The 24,947-nt window shown below is 43.3% G+C and overlaps 1 protein-coding gene across 1 annotated transcript; it reads right to left on the reverse strand.

Annotated features, from left to right (window-relative positions):
- Positions 1-13,195: 13,195 nt before the first annotated feature.
- SERPINC1 (serpin family C member 1) lies at positions 13,196-19,300 on the reverse strand. The gene is made up of 6 exons (XM_081111936.1): positions 18,937-19,300; positions 18,441-18,656; positions 17,192-17,329; positions 15,559-15,949; positions 14,668-14,732; positions 13,196-13,755 (listed from the first exon to the last, which is right to left on the reverse strand). The coding sequence occupies exons 1-6, from the start codon at positions 19,189-19,191 to the stop codon at positions 13,579-13,581; spliced, it is 1,242 nt and encodes a 413-aa protein (XP_080968062.1). The 5' UTR covers positions 19,192-19,300; the 3' UTR covers positions 13,196-13,578.
- Between the last annotated feature and the right edge of the window lie 5,647 nt (positions 19,301-24,947).

Consider the following 24,947-nt stretch of genomic DNA (forward strand, 5'->3'; position numbering starts at 1 on the left):
TTGAAATGAGACTGAAATCTATAGGGAAACATTTCAACTGGTAATCAAGGCTTTCAATGGACAGATCTTGCCATAACTAAATAGGTGAAAAGGACAGAATATGCTGCTTTAGCTGGAGCTTTTAAGCCTACCAAAAAAATATTAAGTCAATCCTATGTTTGAGAAGTAGTATGCTGGAAAGTTATTGCTTTGCTAGTTTTCTGAGATTTTATGTGAGAAAATAGAGCTTTTTAAACTATTACCAAATTGTAAAGGTGAAGTGCAGTAATTTCTGTAAAGAGAAACTTTGCAGCATTTGTCAGTACTCTATCCGGGGTTGGCAGCAAACACTTTGAATGCAGTAGAGACTGTCCAATAGACATGGAAATACTATGAGTGCTTGGTGGGTTCCTCACCTTTTCACTCATTTGTAATAGCTTTTGCTGTGTTAATACTGTGAATAGTGCCTCCAGATCGTCTAGGATCTCGTCAGCACAATTGTCTTTGCTGGTTCTCTCCTTTTCACTGGTCTAGACTAGAGCCAAGAGGTTCGTGAAATTCAAGTTTCCGAAAGCAATTTTCCCATTTTAACTAGGAGAGATATTGTTATTCTGAATACTTATCCATATTCTTCTCCAGGTTCACTGTGACATTGCCCTAGTTCTTAGTTAACATCATGGGGGAGCATAGGAGTTAGTAGTGTTCTGTCTACATCAATGAATCGCTATATTGTTGTGTGCACAGAGGATACCTCTCTTAACAGTGTATTAAATAACTTTAGCTAATGCTGAAAATTATTACCAAATCTTCACCTTGTGAAGGGAACTGCATTGGCAATGAGAGCTGAATCATCAAGTACTTTAATGCCCAGAAATAGCAAACACTGGGCCTGTTTTCATTCATTGAATGGCTCTTCATAGCAAAAGAGCTACCCAATATTCTCAGCAAACTAAGAGAGATAGCAATAGATTCAACTTCTTTCATTCTAAGGGGTACCTTTTATTCTCTCTGAACTCTGATACCAGTATAAAATGCAGCTTTGGCATGTGCAGTAACACTGTACTGAGGCAGAAAGGCTCTTTCTAATGACCTGTTCTCTCTTTACTCAGAACCATATTTACCTCTGAACTGAGTTGAGTTTTATTTTATGTAACTTACAAACTACCCCAGAGCCATTTCATTGTACCAGAGGGTTAAATCTAATTTTGAATATGTAAAATAACTTACTAAAGGATAAAGATCCAGAACGAAGGGAGATGGCAGTTAAGGGAAGTTTTCTTGCTATTTTGTTTTTTGGTGGTTTTGTTTTTTTTGTGGGTTTTTTGTTTGTTTGTTTTTGGGTGTTTTTTTTCTTATGTTTCCAGTTCCCTCTACATCTGTGAAATGGGGTTTTCCAAAGATGGTTTAACATATAGAATTAAACCATTTTCCTCTGAACTTCATAGTTGAAATTTGAACTTGGCTGGAAAGTGGTCTAACCAAAGAAATAGTGAACTTCATCCTTAATAACTGAATAGTCTTTTATCAAGAAGTAACTTTTAAAAAGTGTTAGCTGTTACTTGACACTGATTTTGTTTCCTTTAACTGGTAAAAACTACATTTTGTTTGACTAGAAGATCTAATTTAAAGAAATGATAGCAATGGCTAATGGAAAGAAATTAAACAAAGACAAAAGTCTTCTGAATCATAGTGGAAAGGCATTTAGTCAGGAAGGAGTTTGAATCCTGAAAGTATTTTTCCTCTCAGAAACAATAGACATGGTTTTTTTCTCTTCCTCACATGTCCTCCTTATCTGTGTACTTATTTGTTTAAGGAACAACAGATAAGTCTTCATTGAATTTTATCTTTGAAAGCAGGGCTCTTTACTTAGGCCTCATGGGAAAGTGCAAAATATTGAAGTATTTTGGTTCCTGCGATTTAGAAGGGAAAACAAGCAATTAAGTCAGATTAATCCCTAAATTTCAGAGGCTGTCCCTTTGTAAAGTATGTCCCTAGGACTATGAATTAGATCTGTGTTCAACAAACTGCAGCCCCCTGGTCAAAAGTGATAGTGGACTAGCCTCTTCATTTAAGTGTTGTTTATGGCTACTTTCTTCTACAATTCAAAGTTGAGACCAGATGGCCTGCAAAGCTTGAAAATACAGTATTTACTGTCTGACACCTGACAGAAGTTTACCAGCTCCAAATTTAATTTGAACACATCACCCCCCAAATTTGTCAGTCCTGCCATTTTGCTATTACAAATTCATAAGTCTAAAAGGGTTTTAATTCGTATTGCTATATATGCATGTTTCCCAAAAGAGTTTGCCATCTTTTCCTAGTTCCTTTTCTCACAACCCTCCTTGTGCTCCTTAATGATCCCCATTGCTTTAAGAGCATTTAGAATAGTCCTTAGGATTTGACCTTGCCTTAAAGGTGCAGGTAGATTAAAGTTTAGGATGGTTGTTATAGATATAGACAAGTAATTTTTAAAAACAATCCCCATGCATAATAATGTAAGGTTAAATGAATACCATGTTTACATAAAATACGGTAAAAAATTGTTTTATAAGTAAGCTTTGCCATTCCTCTGAGTTAACTTGAACTGCCTTGCATAATGATAGCAAGGGTGAATTTATTCCCACTAGTATTAAAATTGCATTTCTGTTAGGAATAAGTGGTTTGATTCTTATCCAAAGTACTGTTTTTCTAGATTAGAAACCTCTAACTTTTCCTGTATTATAAATCTTCATTCTAATTTCCTCAAGTAAACTTACTCTGTTCCTTGTGGAGTACTGAAAAGCCAAATCTTCCTTTTCCCTTTTTAATGAATGTTTTAAAGCATAGTGAAACATCTGAAGATTGCTGATTCTTCCTAGACCTATCTTCCAATTTCTATTACTGTATGTAATTCTTCTGAATATATATTGGGCCATTATATATTTGTTTTGTGAATGTTCATTCTTCCAGTAGCTTATTTATGCTAGACGTGAAAAAATTGGAAATTTTAAAGAAATAATAATAGAATTCTTTGCAAAAGGAGAATATAGTTGTTCCCCATTTGAAAACAATACATGGTCCTCTGCATTAGGTGCACTTGTCTGAATAAAGGGTTGTAGGCCACGCAGGTGCAATCCAGTGAGTTTACCTCTCACCTTGTGGTTGTAGCTCCATAACACATGTGAAGTTCGGATGAATGACCCAGCCACCTGTAGGGCACTTCTTCACCAGGCATTTTATTCTTAGAGTTGCCTTTCTCTAACTCCGAGATTAGTAAGTTCTACATAATACACCCTCTTAGTAATAAGTAGTCTTCATCGATAATATTTGCCTACATTTGTTCTGCCTTGTCTTAGAGCACTTATAGTAATAGTGGGTTCTTGGCATTTTGAACTATTGCTCTTCTGACTACTTTGAAACTCTGATTAATCTGGGGTTTTGGACTTGTGAAAGAAATTGGATTCAGATATATAAGCTCAGTGAATCATCTGCATCCATCCCTCCTTGAGGTCTGTAGTAGATGTCATTTAAATATAAATCTGTTTAATATGAGAAACAGTGGAGTTTGCCAAGTATTATGACTTCTTTGATAATTATCAGTTTTACATTTTGCCTTCTTTGTTTTCTAGTCTCTTTCTCTGTTTTCAATCTTCTTATTCTTTTTTTTTAAAAAAATATATTTTATTGATTTTTTACAGAGAGGAAGGGAGAGAGATAGAGAGAGTTAGAAACATCGATGAGAGAGAAACATCGATCAGCCGCCTCCTGGGTTGGGGATGTGCCCGCAACCCAGGTACATGCCCTTGACCGGAATCGAACCTGGGACCTTTCAGTCCGCAGGCCGACGCTCTATTCACTGAGCCAAACCAGTTTCGGCCAATCTTCTTATTCTTAAGTGGTGCTTTTCCCAGGGCCAGTCTTTTCGTTTTGCAGTAAGTGGGTTTTCTGCTCAGAACAAGCCAAAGTTGGATCTTTTGAGTACTTTGAAACACGTGACTTAGTTACATTCCAAAGGGTATAATTATTGATGGGAACAATGATGTCAAACTTAGAAAATATCTGTACAGACTGTCCAGTTTTGTTTTATAAGCAGACTATCTTTTCCCTCAACTGTGAGGAACAATGATTTAGAAGGCAACTATTACTTGAAATACATACTGTTTTCACAGAGGGTACATATATAAATAAATTCCTTATCATACATCTTTCCCATTATTTATATAACAAATATCTCCCATCTTAACACAGTTAAGAATGGCCCACCAGCTCAAATAGTGGAAGATTTAAACAACAAAGCTAAATTATAAAGGCAGAGCAGTTATGTTAAAAAGAGAAAATACTTTTCTAATGCTTGCTTCTTTCATGTCTACTCAGTCCTATTGAAGTGACTAGAATTCACTATCCAGTTAAGAGAGATATATGTGCAGCATCTCATGTGGCAACAGCACAATTTAACAGTACTAATTACTAATTACTGTGAATCTTAGAATCGAATCCATAATACCAAAAGTCACAGTATCTTGTAGGGAAATTTTTTCAATTTTGTGAAATCACTTATCTTAAGTGGTAAGTAGCATACAGGCAAATCTGTGCCATTAAGTAAATATTAAGTACTTTTTGGTACTAGACGATGTGCTTGGAATTTGTATAACAAAATTGATTTTAGACGTAGTTTAGATGTGGCTTCCTATAGTACTTGAGAGTCCTAAACTTGGTTGGAGTCTGTATGTATTGTTTTTTAAAAGCCTGCACTTTTTACTGCATAGATAAAGGATCAAAAAGCAGGGGACAGAATTAACTGTACTAAGAAAATAGCCCTATGAAGTAATAATAAGAACTAAAAGCTGACTTTTCTGAATGCTTACTATGTGCCAGGCACAGTTCTGTGCTTCTTATTGATTAACTCTTCTAATCCTGTGACAATCCTATTAGGGTAGATACTGTTATTATTTTCACTTTAGAAAGGGAGAAACTGAGACACAGAGGTGGACCCTGGTAGTCTCATACGAGAGTTGACACTCTTAACAGATTATATTGCCTTTAATAGGTTTAATTATACCACACTGTATAGATGAGGAAACTGATGAGCCCAACGGTCACACCATGGATAAATTACACAGCCAGTATTTACCAATCTGATCCCAAAGTCCAAACTATCTTTACTATATCTTGTTCATTGTTTAATGATAAAGGTTGGGATGAACTGGAATATGTAATAGCCAGTAACAGTACTACTTATAGTGAACTGTTAATTCAAGAATATGTGGTTGGAAGATCTCTTCAAAAGATAATGCAGTTGATCTCTGAGCAGATGTTGAATGGTGAAAATTTTCTAGAGATATCGCCCACCGATTTCAAGAGTCACCCATTCAGTAGGTCTAGTGGCGAATGTGTGAATGAGTTACTACCAAGGCAGAAAATGAAAGCTAGCATTCCAGATATCTGTTGCTGTGTGACAGACTACCCAAACCTTCAGTGACTTAAAATAACTACTATTGTATATCTCTCGTGATGTTGTGGATCAGAAATTCAGGACAGGTTCATCTAGGCAATTCTCTTGCTTCCTGTGGTATGACGAGTCAGGTCACTTGATAGTATTCAGCAAGTGGTTGGACTGGTCTGCAGTGTCCAAGAAACCTCACCCACATGCCTGCCACCTTCGCAGGATGGTTCACCAAGCCTCCTCTCCCTCGCTGGTGTCCCAGCAACTCTCTATGTATGTGGTCTCTCCAGCAGGGTAGTCAGACTTATTCAGAATGGCAGCTCAGGCCTCCAAGAGGCTGGGTAGGAGGTGGCATCCTGTTAAAGGCCAGGGTCACCACCATACAGTATTGGTCAAAGAAGTCACTGGTCAGCCCAGATTCATGGGGACAGGAAACACCTTCCCACTTGATAGAAGGTTTGTCAAGGATTGGGGCCTGTCCTTAATGAATGCTGTTATAGGTAGCATTCATTTTTTTTATTGGTGTTGACTCTTCTCTGTTCATTCATTTAGGTCCATTTTTTGTGCCATAGACACCATTTATTATGTCTGGCATTGGCCGGTAAAGGAGCTAGAAGGAGAATGAGACACATACCTGCAACAGATTTCATTATTTACCTGCCTCTGAGTTTCATTTATCTTACAGCAAAATGTCCATTTTTTTCTTTTGTTCCAACTTGTGAGCCTTTGCCCGGTTCTTTGTTTTGTGAAGCCACAGAAACTGTACATGCTGAGACAAATACTCCTGAGGGAGTAAAGAGCTTACTGTTACAGAACTTGAGATATCAGCTGTATTTTAAGTTTACAAATAGGTGAAAACTCCTGTGGCATGGGAAATTTATATGGCTAATAAACCTCTTTCAACAGGAGTTTCTGTTGAGTGGCTAGAAAGATCATATTCTTGAAATAATTGGAAGTTTTGCCTATGTATCCCAGGCCCATCGTCACTGCCGCCCACCGGCACTGGCTCAGTTTTGTCCTAGGAGATGAGTAGGTTCGTCCCACTTTTATTACCTTTCATATAGGAAAATCCATGGCCCAATTTTACATTTTGTTAATCCTTTAAAGTTACCAGTTGCTGCCAACCTCTCAACTGAAATAACAGCTCATTGAAGTTTTGTCAGATTTAGGATGCTTTAACTCCTGCTGGCTAAAATAACTAGACACTAACTGCCATCACAAGAAATAAAGGGGGAGAATAAATTCTGCAACAAAATGATCATTCTCAAGTCCATACACTTTCTAAGAGAAGAAAGGTTTGGGATTATCCATCTATTCCTTGTGCAGTGGATGCCTGAAGAGTTAGCTATGAGGGGTTCTAGTTGGTCACCCCAATTATCATACAGTAAAGAGCTCTCTGTCAGGCCTCAGGAATTGCAAATACAAGAGTAAAAGGAACACCCAGGGCTGAAGACTTAGTTTAAGGCTCTACAGAATGCTGGGAAGGGAAAGAGGAGACTTTTGGATAGGCTGGGATGGAATGCTTGGAGGCATATAGGCATCAAGATTAATTCGATTTTATCATACAAAGATTGGGGCAGATTTTAATGAAGAAAAATAAAGGAGCCTTAACTTTTTTTTGATCCACATTTCCACTCAAAGTCTGCTCTTTGTGACAGAGAAAGCTTTTGAAGATTTCCAGGGAATGAAAACTCATGGTAATCTATGGAGGTGTCTCTCGGTCTGGATTTCCTAGCTCTCCGGGCCCCTCTCTAGGCTCTTGGTGACTCTTAAATTTGAAATCATCTGATGGTTAGATGAAACTCAGTACTGTGGTTTTGAGTTGCAAAAGAGAACAGAGAAGAAAGGGAATTTGTAGATTGACAAAATATTTGTTCTTTTTTTTCAGCATCACAAGTCTAGACCAAATCAAGCCAATCACAACAACCTGAGTGAGTAGAAATTCCTTTAGGGTTTAGATTTCTGCTGGTAGCTGCATCTTAAAGTAGATATTTATGTCAAGAGAAGGTGATCTATTGTAGTTCCCATAAGGTAACAGAATCCTAACTCTAGCGGTTCTTTAAGAACCATTGCGAAAACAGAATTACAACACAGGGAACAGAGCTTAAGATGTGTTTCCTCGGAAAGCCATGATGCTGAAACAGAGGACGCTAAGTGTGACTGAAATCACCTCTAGAATGGCTGTCAGCAAGACAGTAGAGATTTTAGAATTTTTATGGTATTCGTAATATTTTTACAAAAATGATTTAAAATCATGTAACTTGAAGTTTTAAAAAAATGAGCCTGTTTTCTTTTTGGAAAACTGGCCCAATAAAAATAACACTAATATAATTCACTTGTATATGCATGTGCATTGAACACAGAGTGGTATACTAAAGAGAGTTCATGCAAATAACTTGTGGGAAGTTTGGCTATTTTCTTAATATCTTTTTTCATAAATGTATGTTTATAAGTATTTACTCGTCCACTATGACCTTGGTAGCATTAGAAGCATTTTGTTAGTTGTATCATTGATTCTAAAAATCTCATTCTTGGCACAGTAGGCTATGAGAGCTTTTTGTTGCTTTGTTAGTATTTTGGCTAAGAAATGATTTCTCGCACTTTCTATTTATAAAGATGTTATAACACATTGCACCCACTTAGTGCAGCTATTCTTCAGAGATAAAGTTGTAGGTGCTAAAGTGAAATGTATGTTTAAAAGCCTGGCAAAGGAGGGACCTCAGAGTAACCGATTTGGCTTGCATCTGCCTGAGAAGAGCTGGGGTACAGTATAAAACTGAGACTGAAAGCAGCTGTTAGGATAAGCGTGCTGCTGCTGCACGTTGCAATATTGTTGTGAGTGGCCAGCTCCGTGTATGTGACTTCATGTGTGTATGTGAGAAAAAGGTGTCTGATGAAGGCAGATGAGTCAGTGTACACTACCTCCTATTAAAGACTGAGCATATTCCAAGGTTGCCCTGCAACCCCTTCGGCAGGAGGCTGGATTCCTCAGCCAGTGCCCCCCCATTCTCTCTTGTACTCACTTCAGCTCCTCTACCTCTGAGCACTTGGCTGAAGAAAGAGTGTAGCTTTCTGTAGCAAGCAAAGGAAAGCCAAACCCAAGATACAGAGGCTGCCGGATCCAGTTCTCCTTGTCAAGTTAGATGTTAATGTTTGTTTTGGTGCCCAGATCAAAGTGTCAGAACACTTGGGGTTAGTGCTTTTATCCGCTGGCTTCTATTTGGCAAGAGTAGTCAGTGGAAGTGGAGCCTTTCTGTTGTTCTCAAAGATGCACCCCACTCCTTTTAATGATGTGAAAAATGTATTTGAATCCTGCATTGTTGATGTTTTCAGTTGCCATTTGCGGTCCATTTTGGGGGGGACTGGAATAAAAACCATATGTTCCTGGTAACAAGCCTTCTGCCAATATCTTGACATAGAGGTGAGGATGACATGGATTTCTGGGTGGCCTGTTTTGCTTTTTTGTCACTTCAAAGAGTGATGTTCCTGTTTTTAATGCCGATACTGTTATAATAGTCAGGACACCTCGCTTGAATGTTGTAGGTGTCAGAAAATGTAGTTTTAGTAGTAAAATGCCACTAGGCAGACCACCTAATCTGGAAGTCCAGCTGTAGCACTCAACTGACTGGCTGTTTGGGGCACTGGCACACTGAGCCACATCAGGTCACCTCCCCTTGGAACATCTGTTACAGCTGGGGAAGGACCAATGGCCCTTTAATAGGTACCCTGGAATGCTTCTGCCTTTTCTTTCTAATGCACTGGCTAGTCCTAATGTCTGATGAGGAGTGAAGATGAGACAGAGTGATCCACTTTCATATTTTGAGAGGTTGGCTTCTTTGTTTCAGGTACAAGCTAATAAATATTCATTTATCCAGTAACTGGGTAGGACAAGCGATGATACCAACAGTGTGAAATGCCAAATAATGAGACAAGCATTACTCATAGGTGACAACTGATGCAGAGTAACCTCTGCCTGAGTACAGTATGAATCCTGTAGATGAGGCAGTAAAATCAATGTGAATCTATTCACCACAGCTATTTTTTGTATAACTGTAAAATAATTGTCAGTGTATAAGCCAGGCTAATATCCTGGACTCAGGAATTAACTCCTGCTTAGGAAAATTCTCACCTCTGGCTTGTCTTTTGTTTGTGCCCAGATTCTGTCCTAGGCCAGTCCCCAGCTGTTTTGCTATACCACATGCTTTATTACCTAAAGTCAATAATTTACTGTTGATGGTGCAGCCAGTACAGCTAAAGTGATTTACTTAAAAACAGAACAAACACAACAGTGAGAAATGCCTAGATCTTTCCTTTGAGGCATGTTAAATCTGTGAATTGGGAGGAAGCATGGAGTCTTCCCTTTCTTCCCTGTGACTTGGGTGAACACTGGCCTTACTGCTTTCTAGTTCAGAGTCAGTTGACCTTGGCCCATAGACCTCCCTCATCAGATACCTTTATTGGCTCTGAGTTTAAGCTTATGGTGGGTGGGCCAAGACTCAGGTATTACAATAGATTGTCCATTTGTCCTCAGAGTCATTCTGGAGAGAGATGTTGCCATCCATTCCATTTCCTCTCTATACCAGATACAAAGGCTGCATAAGTAAACAAAGCATATTTTCAAAGTCTGGTTTCTAGAACCCACTTTACATAGGTGGTTTGAGTGGAGGTTTCTCAGTTCTGCTACGAAAATAGAACCCTTGACCTTATTAAAAGAGCCAAGCCACGCCACCCAGAGGGACCTCTCTTTGTAAAGTAACTGAGAAGCATTGTTAAATCAGTGGAGAGGAAAGGCTCCTTTCTGGGGTGATGCATTCAGTTGTCTCTTAGCTGTCTTCTATGTGGGATTTTTATGTAAAGTGACTTTCATTTTTCCTTCTTTGTGAATGAAATGCACTAGCTAAGGCTTAAATGTTTCTGAATTTTATAAGAAATGTGAAATAGTCATTTTAGCATCTTTGTTCCAGGATGTCAAAGACCTAATCCAGTAATTCCCAAATGAAGTTTCATATCTTTCCTTCTTTCCACCCCAGGTAGTAAAGATACCTGCCATGGCAACCTCACACATGGTAATGAAAGGGGAGAACTGTTTGATTTCCCATAAAAAGTGAGAGCCACTGTTCTAACTAAGGAACTACCCAGTGATTTCTAATTCATGAAAGAAATTTGTGTTTCAGAGCAGGTTCAGACATAGCAGACTCTCTCCTGAGAGAATTCTGGGCACCATAGAAATTCGTTCATATATTGCCTACAAATAACTGATCATTTAAATTTCAAGTAGCTGGTATGTTTGAGAAGAAATAGTGGGTCAAAAAGGAAAGACTGGTTTGTGCAGAGGACTGAATTAGCATCAGGCTATGAAATGTCATTTCAGTAACATTAAGGCCTGGCTATTTGCTTAGCATGCAAATGCTGCAATGTCACTTAGAGAAAATGCCTCCTATGCCTTAGAAAACGTGTGAAGGCTTCCTGATGCTGGGTGGAATTGGAAAGCGGCAGCTTTGGGACTTGTATGAATCGGGAGAGTGGCCCACGGGTTCTCCTACTGAAGAGCATTGTGGAGTACTGTGAAATGTTGTTGGACTTTATGCAAATCACGCCGCACTGGATTTTAAGATTGGGAGTGGGGAGAGTGGAAAAGGATGGGGAAGTAATGGTAAATATATATATATATATATATATATATATAAACTTGTACTAAATTTTAAGCAAGAAACGAAACATTCCCTATCAGGACTGTGAAGTTCTGTCAGGTTCTTCCGCCCTCCTGGGTCAGCTTGCTGATTCCTTTGAAACCTCTAAGAAGTCCTTTTGGAAGCAGCTAACCAGAGGCTAGTCTGACCACAGTTTCATCACCTGCCCTATCCCTCCTCTCAACAAAAGAAAGACATTCCCAAACTCTAGGCAGAAGCAATGTGTTCTGTCCCAGCCACTCACTTTTCATCTGCTGTGGTCTGTGTTCACAGGTTGAGCCCGTTGCATTTTTTTTGTGATCTCATGGCAGACCTTAAAGAGAACTGCCAGTTCATTCAGGAACCAAGAGCTCCTCCTTTCAGAAATCTGAAAATCAGAACTCTCAGTTTGGGGCAGTTCAGCATATGTGAGGAAAGGGGAAAGTACATTGGAAGAGAAGGAGAGAAGACTGAGGGTTCAGACAGAAGAGTCATGTAGCCAAAACTCCACTTCTGTCAGATGGACGTGGTCGAAAGAAATCTGTTCTCTATGGTGCTTATCCGGTGGGTGACACTGTCCCACCCACTGTCCCTGGCATTGTGCCTTCCCACTGGTCACTGTGAAAAGCAGATCACACTGGACTCAGAGGCCAGACTCCAGGACAATTCCCCCTCATTTTGAGCCCACCACTTCTGCGTACAGCTAATAATGTAGCACTTAGTTCTCTTTGGAAAACTCTTGGGATTGTCCCCCAAGAAATAGTAAAGCGTTTAAAGGAAAATAGTCAGTGGTAGCTATCAAATAAGGAGATTACAGGGAAGTGTCACTTCCTCTCGGCTGATACTGATTGATAGCAAGCACCTACAATGCCCCCTCCACCTGAGTTTTTAAAGGCTACCATAATATTTGTAAGCAACGAACTTATCTAACATTTTTTCACAACTTGTTAATCAAGGATTCATATGAAAACAGACAATCAGTTTCTGAAATGCTGTTATCCCTGAAAGGGAATGAGGTAGTTTTTAACTAGAAGAACCTACCAGTCTGTTTTTTCCCTTTGAAAAAACTAACCCTTGCAGTTTGTATCTTTCATCTGCAGCGATTACTCCAGGTCGCTTAAAGATGCCTCAGACAAGTCAGTGAGCCAGGCCAGCGCCCTTGGACCTCATAGGGTGCTGGGCTGGTTTGCGCATCTTATTTCCTTAGAGAGTATTGATCTTTATTATGACCTTAATTATAAATACCTATATATAGGAATAGGATTTCCTCTCACCCCACCCTCTTTTAATCATTATCACTTAAGCGTAAACCACCCCCCCACACACACCCCTTTTACTGAAAAAATGCACTTTAATTCCTAAGGAGAGTGGCTGTTTCCAGCCCTAAAGCCAGATTACTTCAGGAGGAGAGTTGAGGAGGGAGAACTCTTTTGCCAGACCCTGTGAAATTAACCAAATTCCTTAATGTAAACACACAAATAATAACATCCATTTTTAAGCCGCCCCCACCCCCAGCCAAAGGGAAAATGAAACAACCAAAATGAAAAAGTTCAAAATGCCTACTCTGATTTTAAAAGTTTCACTGGGGAACCCAATATTAAGTTATTTTCTCAGCTACCAAACTATCAGAAACTTCTGGGTTGTTTTGTGGGAGGCTGAGATTTTTTTCATTAGAAAGTCAAATGAAAATACAAAGGCTATAAAATGAGTCTGACATGTGTCATTTCTAAATCTCAGCCCTTAATTTGATAGGTGTGCTCAGTCTCTCCTCCTGTAGGGTCTGTCCTTCCCCTGATGACAAGCCAATCTTTCTTGGTGGGTTGCATGCCTCCTAGAGCCCAGAAGCCCTGTTGTGTCCGGGAGGGGGGAGGGCAGGAGGGTGGGCGGAGACTGGGGTTGGGGGCGGGAGATTCCGAGAAAGAGTGAAGAGATGGGTTTATATAAACATATTTAAAGCAGCTTAGCAAAAGCTTTCTTGTTGGACAGCTTTAAGAACAATGTGAATGAAATCTTAGCAACTTGGTTAGTAATCTGAAAAGTCTATTAATGTATACTTGAAATCTGTATAAAGATACATTTTCCTCTTTATTTTAACACTGTGTAAAAGAACATTATGCATGTGAGTGGTTTGAGAATTAAATGGTTTAATACTCAGATTTGAGTCTCTGTTTTTCTGTACATAGAGATTAATGCGTTTTAAAATGGGGGATTTTTTTGTAAGGTGGGAATACCAAGATATCAAGCCCCCCTGCCCTTCCGGGATGCCTACCACCATTCAGGATGATGCAGTCACATATCCTTCACTTCCTTTACCCAGATGTGTTCACTGGTAGCAAGTAAAAATCATCATTTTACCAAATGCCCAATAGCATGTCTAGCAATTTCTCCCTTCCTTGTCTTTATTTCAGGTGGCAATGTCCATTCATACTGGTGAGATGGGAGTAATTGTATTTATTTTTACCTCTGTTCACAAACCAAATAGGAGGAGGTGCAAGGAATAAGAACCCTCTAGTTCACACAAGGGTTGGCTACTCTTCCCATGAAGATGATAGTGTTCAGAGCAACTTCCCTTATAAGAACCAGGAAGGGCCTGTTGGCCTTGAAGATCACCCTGTTGGGGTTCAGCGAACGGCCAGCAATCACAATGGCGGTACTAGCTGCTGCTTCACTGCCTTCCTCATTCACCTGCAGGTCAAACAGGAAACAAACTGCTGCATTAGCTGCTCTGCTCTGCGTCTGTTCCTTAGATGCAGAGACCTCACGCATACACACAGCCACTCCAAGCGCTATCTGCCATCCAGTGGGAAGTGCCTTTGGGTCAGCTGGGAACCCCACTGTTCCCAGAGGGAACCCCACTGTTCCTCATTCTTCCACCCAGTGAATATTGATGTAGGCATTTGGATTCATCCAAGCTTTTGGCTGGATCCTCAGGTAATTGCTGAACCAGAAATCTGAATGGAGACAAGGATATCACATTCCTGGCTGGCACATGGTACATGGTATTTCAAGGGGATTATGTTGTACTCGATGCTAAAAGAAATTCTGACTCAAGATCAGAGCTCTACCGTTGAAATAGTTTCACTCTTGGAGCATCAGGCTCCCAGATATAAGTACCCCAAGCAGCCACTTGGGACCCAGGGCCTATGAAAAGAGGAGGACCCTCTGGCTGGAGGAGATGGCTTGGAGTAATAGACTGAAACAATGGTATGTGAATTTGCTGATAAGCAGAAGCGCCACCAGTCTAGAGGGAGATGCCTTTGGAAAATTGTACTTGGGGACCCAGAATATCACTAAAACTGTCTGTGCCTCTTCATGATAGTCCTCTGCTGGCTCCTTTCCCTTAATGTTTGTGTCCCTGTTTCACCTGCTTCAGGAGAGACACAGGAAGGGAGGTGGGAACAATGAGACCCCAGGGCTTCAGGGCAGGGCTGTGTTGTAGCTGGCCTCCCAAGGAGGGGGCAGTTCAAGCATCTGCTAGCTATACTAGGACAGCCAGTGAAACAAGAACTCCAGAATTACAAGTCACAGGAGATACTGATGAACAAATAATAAAGCAGATGGGAATAAAAAAGAGAGAGCAAAGGGAGGTGTACTCACCTCAAGAAATGCCTTATGGAATGCGTCTGAGACGAAGAGGTCGTCACGGCCTCCGGCAACAATACCTACAAGGAAGACCAGAGAAGGCTCTGTGACATGGGAGAAAGGGATCCAAATTCATTAAGAGGCCCTTTGGGGCTTTTTTGAAAAATAGGAAGCCATTCTGGACCCTCACTTAATGACACCCTCAAAATGCCTTCATGGAAACAGTAAGAACATATGCAGGGCTTCTCAGCCTGGCTCTGTGCATTGAGTCTCATGCTTCAGTCCTTGGTGGGGTAAGGGGGGGTGGCGGGGGCAGGGACTCTGTTCTTAAAGAAAAACTCACTCCATCTGGTAGGAATGTCTTTCTTTCCAGTCTGGCAACATTTTTGAGAGAGGGATTGGTTTTCAGACCTAGTTTAAAGATAGGCCATTAAAGGTCAATCCAGTTACCTAACTATGTAAGCTGAAAGGTGTGGCTGTGTCTGTCCAAGTGACCTTGAGGGAAACACATGAGCCCTTTGGAATAGCAGGTAAAGGGCTACCAGACGTAAGCTACCCCCATGTTGTGGGACCCAGATGCCCCCAGCTCTTCATCAGATCTATCTCTGCTCTGAATTTGATGCCTTTTCAAGTTCTTCTCTACCGGGTCTCATCTCCTCTATCAGTGACAGACTCAAAGGGTTCCCGTGCCAGCTGGGCCGGCGGAGAACCAAGAGCTACCTCCCCCTTTTCCAGAAGAAAAAGCTGAGTCCTGGAGAGGAAAAGGGAGTTCCCTGCGTTCACAGTAGAACTGGATTAGACCCAGGTGTCCCACCTGTTCTCTTTTCTACTCTCCCTCCCACTCTTCCACCTTTGGTCAGACCCCCTGGGGGGCAGATGAAGGAGTAAAGTCTTTTCTCCACTAACCCGGGAGCTTGGATTTCTCCGGACTGAACAGGTCCACAAGGCCCATGTCCTGCAGCTTCTCCTTCACGCTGAAGCTGTCCTCGATGCGGAAGCGGGGCATGTGGACCACCAGCATGGTCTCCGCCAGCTCATCCAGCCACTCCTGCAGCACCTCCGGGCTGAGCTGCTGCTCCACCTTGGCCAGGCTCTTCTCACGCTGGGGCAGGATGAGCACCATGGTGATGTCATCACCCTTGAAAGGCAACTCGAGCACCTGGGTGCCTTCTGCCACGCGCCGATAGCGGAACTTGCCCTCCTGGTACATCATGGATGCCGAGCACGACTGCCCATCGGCCTTGTAGAAAGGTTCTAACCTTGTGTTCTCAGAGCTGAACTTCGACTTCCATAGGCCCTGGAAGAAGACGCCAGGTGGAAGAATCACAAAGCAAGAAGACCCGGAGGATACTGACCTGCGCATATGCACATTTTGTTATGTTAACTTGTGCATATAATTATTAGGAAAAACAACTAGATGAATGATGACTATGTCAGAGTGTTTTCTTTCTGTGAACTTTCTGTATATTTCCCAGATTTTTAGCAATGATTATCTATTTGATTTTATAACAAAAAAGGTAAAAACTAAAACCAAGAAAAACCTACTGGCCTCTTCACAAGTCTCTTCTTGAGTTTAAATCGAATTGCTTTCTTTTTCCCACCAGCCTCTTTCTCCAAGGTATTATCCAAAATGCGGGGCTCTGCCAGGTAAATACAGGACACACACACACAAAAAATAACCCCAGGGGGTTATCCAGAAGCCTTGCCAGGCAGAGGGTGCATCCTGGCCAACTTCCTAGTCAAAGGGAGGAGATACAAGACACTCCTTTGAAGTGTAATGACCATCCCTGTTATCTTCTGGTTCTTTGATTTGCGGACAAGTCATTTAACTTAACTCTGAGCAGTGGGCCTTCATCTGTAACATTTGGAGCTGGAGATCACTAGTATTTGTAGGGAGTTCAATGTTCATCATGTGGAGGGCACTGCTCCAAGCATTTTACATGCATCAATTTAGTCCCCTCAGTTATGCAGTTATACATCATTACCAGCATTTTACAGATGCAGAAATTGGGACAGAGAAAATGTCACAGGTAGTGAGGCCAAGTTCATGCAGTTGAGATTACAGAGTCTGGATTTATACTAAGTAACCTGAATGAGCAGTCCAAGGTCACATTTGTGATGTTAGGAGGACCAGGAGGGCTAATTAATGGCAAAGTGTTCCCTAAACAGTCAAGGGCAATAGACCCTGAGGAAATGCAACCTATTTTACTCTTGGAGAGAAGGAAACCCCAGGCAACGGAGTGGTTGGCCACAGCAGTTGACTGGCTAAACCCTTGGGCTAAACCCCTGTGGAGGAGGGGGAATACATATGGAGCACAACCCAGGATGGGCAAATGTGCCACAATTCTACCCACCTTCAACGGGTGACCATCCTGACTCTGTCAGGAAGCTGTTTATTCCCACCACCCACACCCCATCCTCCTCCCTAAACGTTATTAATTTGGAGCAATCTTCAGAATTTCTGACTCTCTGAGAAAGATAAGGCCCTCAAATCACAGGGCCTTTGCAAGTCTGAGGTCAGTTTACCAAGGTCACTTACCTTGAAGTAAATGGTGTTAACCAGCACCAGGACAGTGAACTCATTAATAGCATCCTGGGGAATGACATCAGTGATACGTCCTTCGGTCTTATTGGATATCCACTGGTTGATGGTCACTCTGGATGGCTCTGGATTTTCCTAAGGAGAACAGGAAACAAATCTACCCACCTGTGCTATTCAACCATCTTCTCCATTTCCCCAGGCAGCATTTTATTTTATCCTTCATCCCTCTGTCCTTTCCCAGCATGTGGTTAAGCCATCACTCTAACCCAGATTGGGGAAACCTCACATATCTAGTACGGTGCCATGAACTCACAAGAGTCCAGGTTTCCCGGCCCCGGTGAGGCTGAGACGGTGAGGCTGAGATGGTGAGGCTGAGACGGTCCCAGTGAGGTTGGGACTGCTCCAGTGAGGTTGGAACAGATAATGGGGACCAGTATAGACTGATGAACAGGGGTAGATGCAGAGGCAGAGCAACATTGAACAGACTGTCAAACTAGTGGGAAGCCTGGAGAGGGTTGGGGGGGGGGGGATTAAGAGATCAACCGAAGGACTTATATGCATGCATATAAGATTAACCAATGGACACAAGACACCGGCGGGGTAGAGGCCGGGGGAATGTCGGGGGGTGGGGGGGGAGAGACATATATAATACTCTTTGTAATACTTTAAGAAATAAAAATTATTAAAAAAAAAAAAAAAAGTCCAGGTTTCCAAAACATGTTCTTTGGGAAGCTAATGAGTGATGAGGGAGCGGGGTGGGGCAGGAGGGATATTCATATGGTCAAAAATGCCTAAGAAATGCTGTTTGAATTAAAGTCGATAGACTTTTTGACCACAGGACTTCTCAGACACTTAATACCTCTGGTGCTTCATGAACCTCCAAGAGGAGAACATAACATGCATCACATGCCAATTTTGACCATGGTAACTTTAAAACATTGAATTAAATAAGGTCTCTGGTAGGACTGGCATCTCCAGGATAGCGTTGGGTATATATGTGAACTTGGTAGAGGAAATGAAGAATTTATTGCTTGTACTACTTTTTTAGAGCTTCCACTACAATCCATAGACACCACTGACTTCTCAGATTTAAAGCAAGAGTAAGTGTTCCAGGGGTTGTGACTTGGAGTGCCCCTCCACCTGCCCCTAACTAGCATAGCAGTGTTAACTTGGATCCTGCTTCTCTATCTCAATCCCTTAGTGGAGAGGAAGAACTCTGAGGTCAGGCATAATATGTGTAACTCACCTTGAAGTCCAGGGGCTGGAGCTTGGCTCCATATACCACCTCACTGATGTCCTGGTAGGTTTCATTGAAAGTAAGGGATTTGTCTCCAAAGAGGCGATTGGCTGATACCAACTCAGAGGATTTGTTGGCTTTCCGATAGAGTCGGCAGTTCAGTTTGGCAAAGAAGAAGTGGATCTGGTCCGATGTTTTCTCGGAGATAGTATCAAACTTAAAAACCTGTAGAAGCCAAAAGAAAATGGTGGTGGGTTGGGTGGTGAGCATGGTGCTGTTGGTCCCTGACCAAGAGCCACCTCAGTTATGAGCTCCTTCAGGTACAGTGCCTGGCAGCGTAAATGCTCAGCTCCTGTTTCCTAAACGAACACATGGATGAAAGAAGAATAAAGGTAGGAAGGATAAAAGGGAGAAGAAACACACAAAGACTGGGATACCACCTAAATCCTCCAAAGGGCTCTAGACCAAGACAGTAAGGAGCTGGGCAGAGGGCCCTGGATTGTACCTCCATCAGCTCCTTGAGGGTGTTGTCACAGGCTCCCAGCTTGGTCATAGCAAAAGCTGTGGAGATACTCAGGGGCGACAGGAAAATGTTGTCATTTTCATTCTTGGAGTCCGCCAGATGCTGATAGAAGGCAGTGGCAAAGCGGGAATTGGCCTTGGACAGTTCCCAGACCCGCCTGTTGGTGGCCTCGGGGATCTTCTGGTCTGAGCCCTCCTCCTCAGGGACCTTCTTCTCTGGGGTTCGGTAAATGCACATGGGATTCACAGGGATGTCCCGCGGCTTGGCTGTGCAGATGTCCTCCACAGGGCTCCAGTGACAGGTCACACAGCCCCAGAGGCCAAGGAGCAGCAAGGAGAGAAGACACACACTCCTACAGGGGGACAGAAAGCTGAGTTAAGCTAGGCTGGATGACCCCTATCCACTACCCATCACAGACGTGCCCCAGTAAAGCATAGGATGCCAAACCACCCGTGGGACCTTGGACTTTGTAAAATACAAGGGCCCAGGACAAGTCCAGTCCTGGATTCCCTACAAGTGGATAGTTATGTTGAAATTGGAATCAACTACTGAAGCAACTGATGGTTATTAAAAATAAAGAATGCTGAGCTTCCAGTGGTGAGATGGGATGTGCGCGCATGAAAAATAGGCAGGCCCTAGCAGGCTTGGTTCAGTGGATAGAGCATCAGCCTGCGGACTTAAGGGTCCCAGGTTCAATTCCGGGCAAGGGCACATGCCTGGGTTGCGGGCTCGATCCCCAGTGGGGGGCATGCAGGAGGCAGCCAATCAGTGATTCTCTCTCATCATTGATGCTTCTACCTCTCCTTCTCCCTTCCTCTCTGAAATCAATAAATATATTTTTTTAAAAAAAAGAAAGAAAGAAAAATAGGCAGGAAACATTGGTGCCCAAGGAAGAGGGAGGGTAGCAGTGGGAGCCACTTACAGAGCTGTGTTGGGAATTTAACCTGGATGGAAAAGGAGTGGAAGGATTTTCGCTGATACAGCAGAGAGGCTTCACTAACACACGAGGGATAAGAAGGAATGAGTGGGCAAGGGCACTCTACGTGCTCAAGACTCCCACATCCGTATCTCCAGCCCCAGAGTGTGCTGGATAACCCCACTTGGATGCCCTACACATTCCTTAATGAAATGCGACCACACCCTTGCTGCTGCTTCTGTGTCCTCCAACTCAGCAGATGGGACCCTCGCACACCCTGTGATCCAATCCTGAAACCTGGGGGTCACCCTGATTCCTCCCTCCCACCCTCCTCATTCAGTCAGACCTAGATTCGATTAATTCTTCTCCTTGCTCTCTCATTACCTTAGTTCAGGCCTCATAATTGTCTGTTGCCTGGAATTCTTAATAGCTTCCAACATGGGTTCACTAAAGGTAAATGAGACTAATTTTTTAAAAAAACGAGATCACAAAATTGGCAGATTAGAATTGGGACATCCAAGTAAGTAAACCCAGAGATGAACTCTCTTGTGTTTTATCGATAAGACTGGCTGGGCCAGGGCTTCCTCTGGCAGGCTTGAGCCCCTGGGTCTGGAAAAGGGAGTCTCTATGTGGTACCAGGTCTTCTCAGAAAAGACAGCTGGCAGGGCAGGAAAGATGTGTTAGGGAGGTCTATTGGGCAAGTGGGGGCTGGCGGGAAGCTGGGGGCCGCTGAGGGGTGCATGCTTGTGTGTGATCTGAGGCCAACTCCGTAGCTGTTTGCAGAACAGAGGCCCAGAATGGGAGAGGAGTGGAGGCGCTGAGGGAGGGAAGGGAGGTAAGGGGGGAGCAGAAAGAGAATCTTGCCATTCATCTTCCCTCTTGTTGCTTCTGTTCCCCATTTTGTCGCTCCACGACATTTGCAAACCCAAGTGGAGGCTGAGGAGGCCCTGGGAGCTCTGTTAAACACAAGGGAAAACCCAGATGGGTGAGCCACAGCCTCACGTCTGGCTTCCTCCAGCAACCAGATCAGGGAGAGAATGTGTGTGGTGTGGAGGGAGGAGAGAACAGGGCTGCGGCCCTTTCGTCAAAGGTCACCGAAATCTCAGAGAGGGGCATCCAAGCAGAAGGAAGAACCAAAAGGGAGTTAGGAGATCCTCACAAATTAAACTCGGAGGATTGTAGAGGCACGGCGGGCCCGGAGTTCCCCTCGGAGAGTCTCGGGACTGCTGTGAGGGCTGGGACTGGCGCAGCGCCTTCAAGGAAAGGAAAAGGCCCCTTGGCTTCTTGGGCTAAGAACCCAAGGTGTGGCTTAGGGAAAGGCCTTACCCCAAGAGGGGGCGGAGGGAGGGCGCTTGGAGTGACTTCCTGCAAACAAGCCGTCTTTGATTGTAACCACCTGGGAGAGGGCCTGGTCTTCTCCAAGGTATGGAGACCATCCTCGTGGGTCCTTCAGAGGTCAGGAAACCCTCGAGAGCCTGCGAAGGCCAAGCTTACCTTCTTCCAGCAGCCGCAGTTCCTATCCCACTGGAAAACATGGTCGCTAATCTTCCACAGGCTGGGCAGGTGGAGGTAGTGTGGCCGAGGCGATCCCTCGGAAAACTGGCTCTTTCCTCTAAAGCTGAGGTTCCAGAGGCCAGGGCGGGGGAGGGGCTGGTGAGGAGCGGACGACTGAGGTCAGAGGCTGATGACCAGCTTCCAGGGTTAAGCAAAGTGTGGGGCCCAGTGTTGTTTACTCACTAGAGAAGTTTTAAAGTTCAGTCCGGTGCAGGGAAAGCAAGGCCCACCTCTCTCATCCATACGTTCTCACTCTCCATCTTTACAGAACAGAAAAAGAAGGTTCACAAGTTCAAACTTGATCCGAAAATGCCTCCCTGAGGACAACTTTGCAGGATTTTTTTCCCCAGGGAACCAAACCGGGAGTAGAAAATAGGTGACTAGAAGTAGTCAAGTTGAATGTCTAGAAACTTCTAGACTTCTACCTGCTCAGCGTGATACCCTCTCTTTCTAGGTTTCTTTAGGGAGAGAGAGAAAGGGAGAGTCCATAGTGTGTCATTAGGGCAGAGAGAAGAGGAATATTCTGGAACAAGGTGCTACCTTCCGGCTTCTAAACCAACATACCCGTGACCCAGACCAGGACACACGTGGTTACACCTGGGGCCCACAGATAGAACCTTCCCCTTAGCCCTGAAGTGACGGGAGGGGGACCAGCGCAGGGGCCTCAGGGTGCACACCAGGACGTGCTTAAGGTAGCTGAGCTGGTTGGGAGACAGAACACAATCCTACGGGGGACTCGGGAGACAGAGTGCGGGGCAGATACAAACACACACAACAGCTGAAACACTCTAAAAGCAAACAAGCCACATTACGGTTGGTGCAAATGGTCATTTTTACTTAGTTTAGTTATTGGGGAAACTAAATAAATTCAAACCAGCGGAGATGAAGGGCCCGTTTATATTTTTCTCTTCCTCCTAGTAAACAGCCCGAAACAGCCTCCCTAGGACTGCGGCAGCAGAGTTCACGAGACGCGCCATCTGTGACTGAGGACTCCTGGACGCTGGGACAGTCAGAGGAACTCTAGCGTTCTCTCCTCACTAGACAGAAATCTCTGTCTGGACTGAAGTTGTATCTAATTCTTGGCTGACGTAGACCCTGGACACCTTGAGGACTCCCGTGAAGTGTGGGCAGTTACTAGGAACTGTCCTAACCCTCTCATGCTTAGGGGCTCCTTGTCACTCCAGGTGAAAGACAATTGAAAAGCTTCGCGTCTTAGGTCCTATGAACACAAGAGTGCTACCTGTGCCAGTGGGCTCTGTCCTCGGGCCGGGGACTCCAACTGGGGAAGGCAAGCAGCAATAACATAAAGAATCAGTATATACTTCTCATTAATAATAAAGGCTTACTGTAGAAAATGTAAAAAAAAAAAAGAAAGAAGAAAAAGAAAAAAAAGAATCAGTATATACGCCTTGGCCAGTTTGGCTTAGTGGATAGAGCATTGGCCTGCGGACCAACGGGTCCTGGGTTCGATTCCAGTCCAGGGCGCGTACCTCGGTTGCAGGCTCCTCCCTGGCCTGGGCCCTGGTCAGGGCGTGTGCAGGAGGCAACCAATCGATGTATTTCTTCACATTGATATTTGTCTTTCCCTCTCTCTGAAAATCAATGGAAAAAATCCTTGGGTGAGAATTAAAAAAAAAAAAAAATCAGTATATACTAAATAAATACATACCATATCAGTCAGGTATTGATAAAGGCCATGGAGAAAAATACAACAGAGCCAGGGGTTAGACAGTGATGGGGGCCAGTGGGGAGGTTACCTTTTATAAAGGGTGGTAGCAAAGGGCTCCCTGGGGGGAGTACAGAGTGCCATGTAACCCTGTGAAGGGAAATTTAGCAATACCAACATTACAAATGAATTTACCCTTTGAGCGGGGAAATCCCACGTTAGGAAACGTCTCCTACAGAGCTATCTGTGTGGGTATGAATGAGATTACCAATTGTAACAGCGACTGGGATAAACCAAGGTTCATCGCACGGCCTGTGGAAAACTATGCGGCTGTCACAGGGTGGGGGTCCTCAGTGTACTGACGTGAAACGCCTCCGGGATCATCGAGTGGTGCTGTGTTACCTTTTACACAGCAAAGTGGGGAACGGACGGTAGGGTGAGGGGTGGACAGACAGACGGGGTGGGAGTAAGACGTGGCTGTGAACCTTCCTTTCCTGTTTTTGAACATGTCGAAGTTCAAAAGGTCTTGACTTTGTGAGCAAGAAGGATGTTATGTTGTATCCTACAGAGGGTTGGGGGCAGGGGCGTTCCGGGGCGGCACCAAAGAGGAGGTCGAAGCATCTTAACTGACGTGTCATCACTAGCTGTCTGATCTCGGAAACAGGAGAAAAGGAGACTGAGACGCCCATGTCAGTGTCTGCAGGTGGAGTATAGGTGTTCAGGTGTGCCTGGGCTGGCAAAAACGTTTAGTAGCGTAGGATATTCCATCTTCACAGTAGCTTAGGTCAAGTTCTTTAAATCTTTGAATATGATAATAATAGGCACCACTTTCAACACCTACTGTACATATATATGTTTATATAGAAAAGAAACTAGTTACCCCCTGGCCGGGTGGCTCAGTTGGTTAGAGCATCAGTCCCCTACGCCAAAAGGTTGTGGGTTTGATCCCAGGTCGGGGCGCATAGGGGAGGCAATCGATCAATGTTTCTCTCTCACGTTGATGTATCTCTCTGTCTCTCAAAAATCAATTTAAAAAATCCAGTTATCACAGAATGCTATAAATATATACAAAATTTTGTTGTATTACCTTTATTATTGAATAAAGTACTTTTCAATAATATAACAAGACTCCTTTTTATTTAATTCTGGTAAGATCAGCCCTGACCAGTTTGGCTCAGTGGCTAGAGCGTCTGTCTGTAGACTGGAGTCCCAGGTTCGATTCCAGTCAAGGGCATGTACCTTGGTTACAGGCACATCCCCAGTAGGGTGTGTGCAGGAGGCAGCTGATTGATGTTTCTCTCTCATCGATGTTTCTAACTCTCTATCCCTCTCCCTTCCTCTCTGTGAAAAATCAATAAAATATATTAAAAAAATAATAAATTCTGGTAAGATCAAAGAAGACAGTTGGAGTGAATAGGACTGAATTCTGAAGAATAAACACAGTATGTTAATAAATGTATCAAAAATATTCAAGACCAAGGCCTGTACTGATGTGCTAAGCCCAGATAAAATCATGAGCAAGTCAGCCTCACCGAAATGACTGGTACTGTCTGGAATTTCTAATGCCCCAGGTGACGGGAAAATCCCAGGACGCCTGAGCGAAGCCATGGCCTTGCCATGTATTCACTAGCTGTCTGATCTCTCAACCTCTCAGAGGGTCAGAGATTTTAAGTCTCTCTATGGGGACAGAGTAACCACCTCTCGAGGATTTTGAAGGATTACAGATCATCCAATGGTCTATTGTTAACAAGTTAATACAGTTACACTTCCTCCAGGGAACACAGCTCAATTCTATTTCCAGCCTCCCCTACAGTTCAGTGGGACCACAGAATTAAGTTCTGGGAGGTGGGATGTTGC

The sequence above is a fragment of the Myotis nattereri genome, assembly GCF_964212035.1.
Source record: "Myotis nattereri genome assembly, chromosome: 18".
Classification (NCBI taxonomy): Eukaryota; Metazoa; Chordata; class Mammalia; order Chiroptera; family Vespertilionidae; genus Myotis; species Myotis nattereri.